The following is a 1,831-nucleotide window of genomic DNA, read 5'->3' as shown; positions in this document are numbered from 1 at the left end:
AGCACGAGTCGGGCATGCAGCTAAAGGCGGTACACGAGAGCAATTCCGGAGCCGTGCTGGTCATCGCCGGCAGGCCTGTCCATATCTCGACAGGTGCCCGCCGGCACAATCGGCCCGAACTTATCAGCGGGTGGCGGCCGCCGGCCACCGCAGCGGCTGGCCCCAACCAGGGCGCCGTCTGAGCCGGTGTAGTGCCGCCGTGCGTGGCGCCTCCGGCGGGGGCGCCGCCGATGAGCAGAGCGCCGAACGCGCCCCCACCTACCTCGCCCCCGCCCGCGCCGCCCGCCGCCTCGCCCGGCGTGGGGCACGAGGTGAAGACTGCTGCCTCCGCAGCCGATGGGCAGAGCGGGGTAGGGCGGGCGGCGAGGGCGGCGGCGAGGCGGGCGAGGGCGGCGTCGGAGATTCGGTTGCCGCTCATGTCGAGGTGGACGAGCGGCGCGCCGCCCTTCATCGCCGCGTCGGCGACCGCATTCGCGCCCCGGTCTCCGATAGCATTGCTCGCGAGCGAGACGCGCTCGATCGACGAGGGCTTGGCGAGGAGGGCGGCGACGGAGGCGGCGCCGGCGTCGCCGATGGAGTTGCCGGCGAGATTGAGCTCGCGGAAGCCCGGCGCCTCCGCCAGCGAGACGGCTAGCATGGTGACGGCGTCGGCACCGAGCTTTGACCGCTCGTTTGCAGGCACGAGCGAGAGGGACGCGCACGCGCCGAGCGAGACCTTGGCCAGGGAGGCGAGGCCGTTGCACGCAGGCGGAGGCGCGGGCGGAGAGGGTGGCGGCGATGGCAGTGCTGGTGGCTCCGGCGGCGGAGGCGGCGGCGCCGGCGGCGGCGGAGATGGCGGGCTCGGCGGAGGCGCTGGCGGCTCAGGCACGATGCTCGTCGCGGCCGCCTCGACGCGGTGCAGCAGCATGCCCGACACGCCGTCGTCGAGGAGGGTGGCGGCCGTTCCTTCGACGCCAAGCGCCGTCGAGTAGGACGGCGTCGCCGCATCCTGAAGCTCGGAGCCGGCGTGGAGGGTCTGACCGATGAGCGAGGCGAGCCCGACGGCACCGCCCCACGATATCTCCTTCGCCTCCTGCGCAGCGGCGCCCGCGACGAGGACCGGGTGGCCCTCCGCCGAGGCAGCGGGCGGCGCGTCGTCCCAAGGGATCAGCGAGGGCATAGCAGCAGCCAGAAGCCCCAAGGAGGAGCCCACCGGGGATTGAAGAAACCCGAGCGCGCCGTCCCAAACTGTCCCTCCCCTCTCTCCCGGCCAGGGCAGGGCGCGCGGCGCCGCGCGCGGGGGCGGCGATGGGTAACCGGTTGGGTGTGCGGGATATCTGAAAGATTATCTGTGCGGTGCGATGTCATGCGAGAGAGAGGATGAATGACAGAGGAGAGAGATCTGAGAGATTAGCAATACCAAACAAATCTAGCCCCCACACGTCATTTGGGGCCTGGAGCCCTGTTCACGCGCGCGCGAGGCGTGCAGACAGGGTTGCCAGGTGAGAGCGAATGGCGCGGTTCACGCCTCGCGCAACAGAGAGAGAGATGCGCTCTGCATGGTGGGACATAAAAGAGAGCGAGTACTTGGGCGAGTAGGCCGTGCGGTCGACGCTGCCGCGCGCGACTTTGCGCGCGAGGCGGCGCAGCTTGAGAACGGCGGTGGGCGAGAAGCCGCCGCCGAACGTCTCGTGGAGCAGCAGGTTGAAGTTGTTGCGCTTGACAAAGATCGCGTCGTGGTAGAAGCCGCGATGCGCCTTGACGTAGCCGTGGCCGTTCTTGTGGTCGAAGGGTTGGCCGGGCTGCCCGCGCGCCTTGCAGCCCATGTTTAGGCGGCGGGCCTTCTCCTCGG

The 1,831-nt window shown here is 70.6% G+C and overlaps 1 protein-coding gene across 1 annotated transcript; it reads right to left on the bottom strand.

Moving 5' to 3' along the window:
- Nucleotides 1–20: 20 nt before the first annotated feature.
- EMIHUDRAFT_460033 (hypothetical protein) lies at nucleotides 21–1,184 on the bottom strand (the record flags this gene model as incomplete). The annotated part of the gene is made up of 4 exons (XM_005760183.1): nucleotides 869–1,184; nucleotides 431–715; nucleotides 149–210; nucleotides 21–75 (listed from the first exon to the last, which is right to left on the bottom strand). The coding sequence occupies exons 1-4, from the start codon at nucleotides 1,157–1,159 to the stop codon at nucleotides 21–23; spliced, it is 693 nt and encodes a 230-aa protein (XP_005760240.1). The 5' UTR covers nucleotides 1,160–1,184.
- Between the last annotated feature and the right edge of the window lie 647 nt (nucleotides 1,185–1,831).

Source organism: Emiliania huxleyi (assembly GCF_000372725.1).
Source record: "Emiliania huxleyi CCMP1516 unplaced genomic scaffold EMIHUscaffold_774, whole genome shotgun sequence".
Lineage (NCBI taxonomy): Eukaryota > Haptophyta > Isochrysidales > Noelaerhabdaceae > Emiliania > Emiliania huxleyi.
The sequence above is the reverse complement of the archived record's forward strand: the minus strand, read 5'-3'. Positions and strand labels throughout refer to the sequence as shown.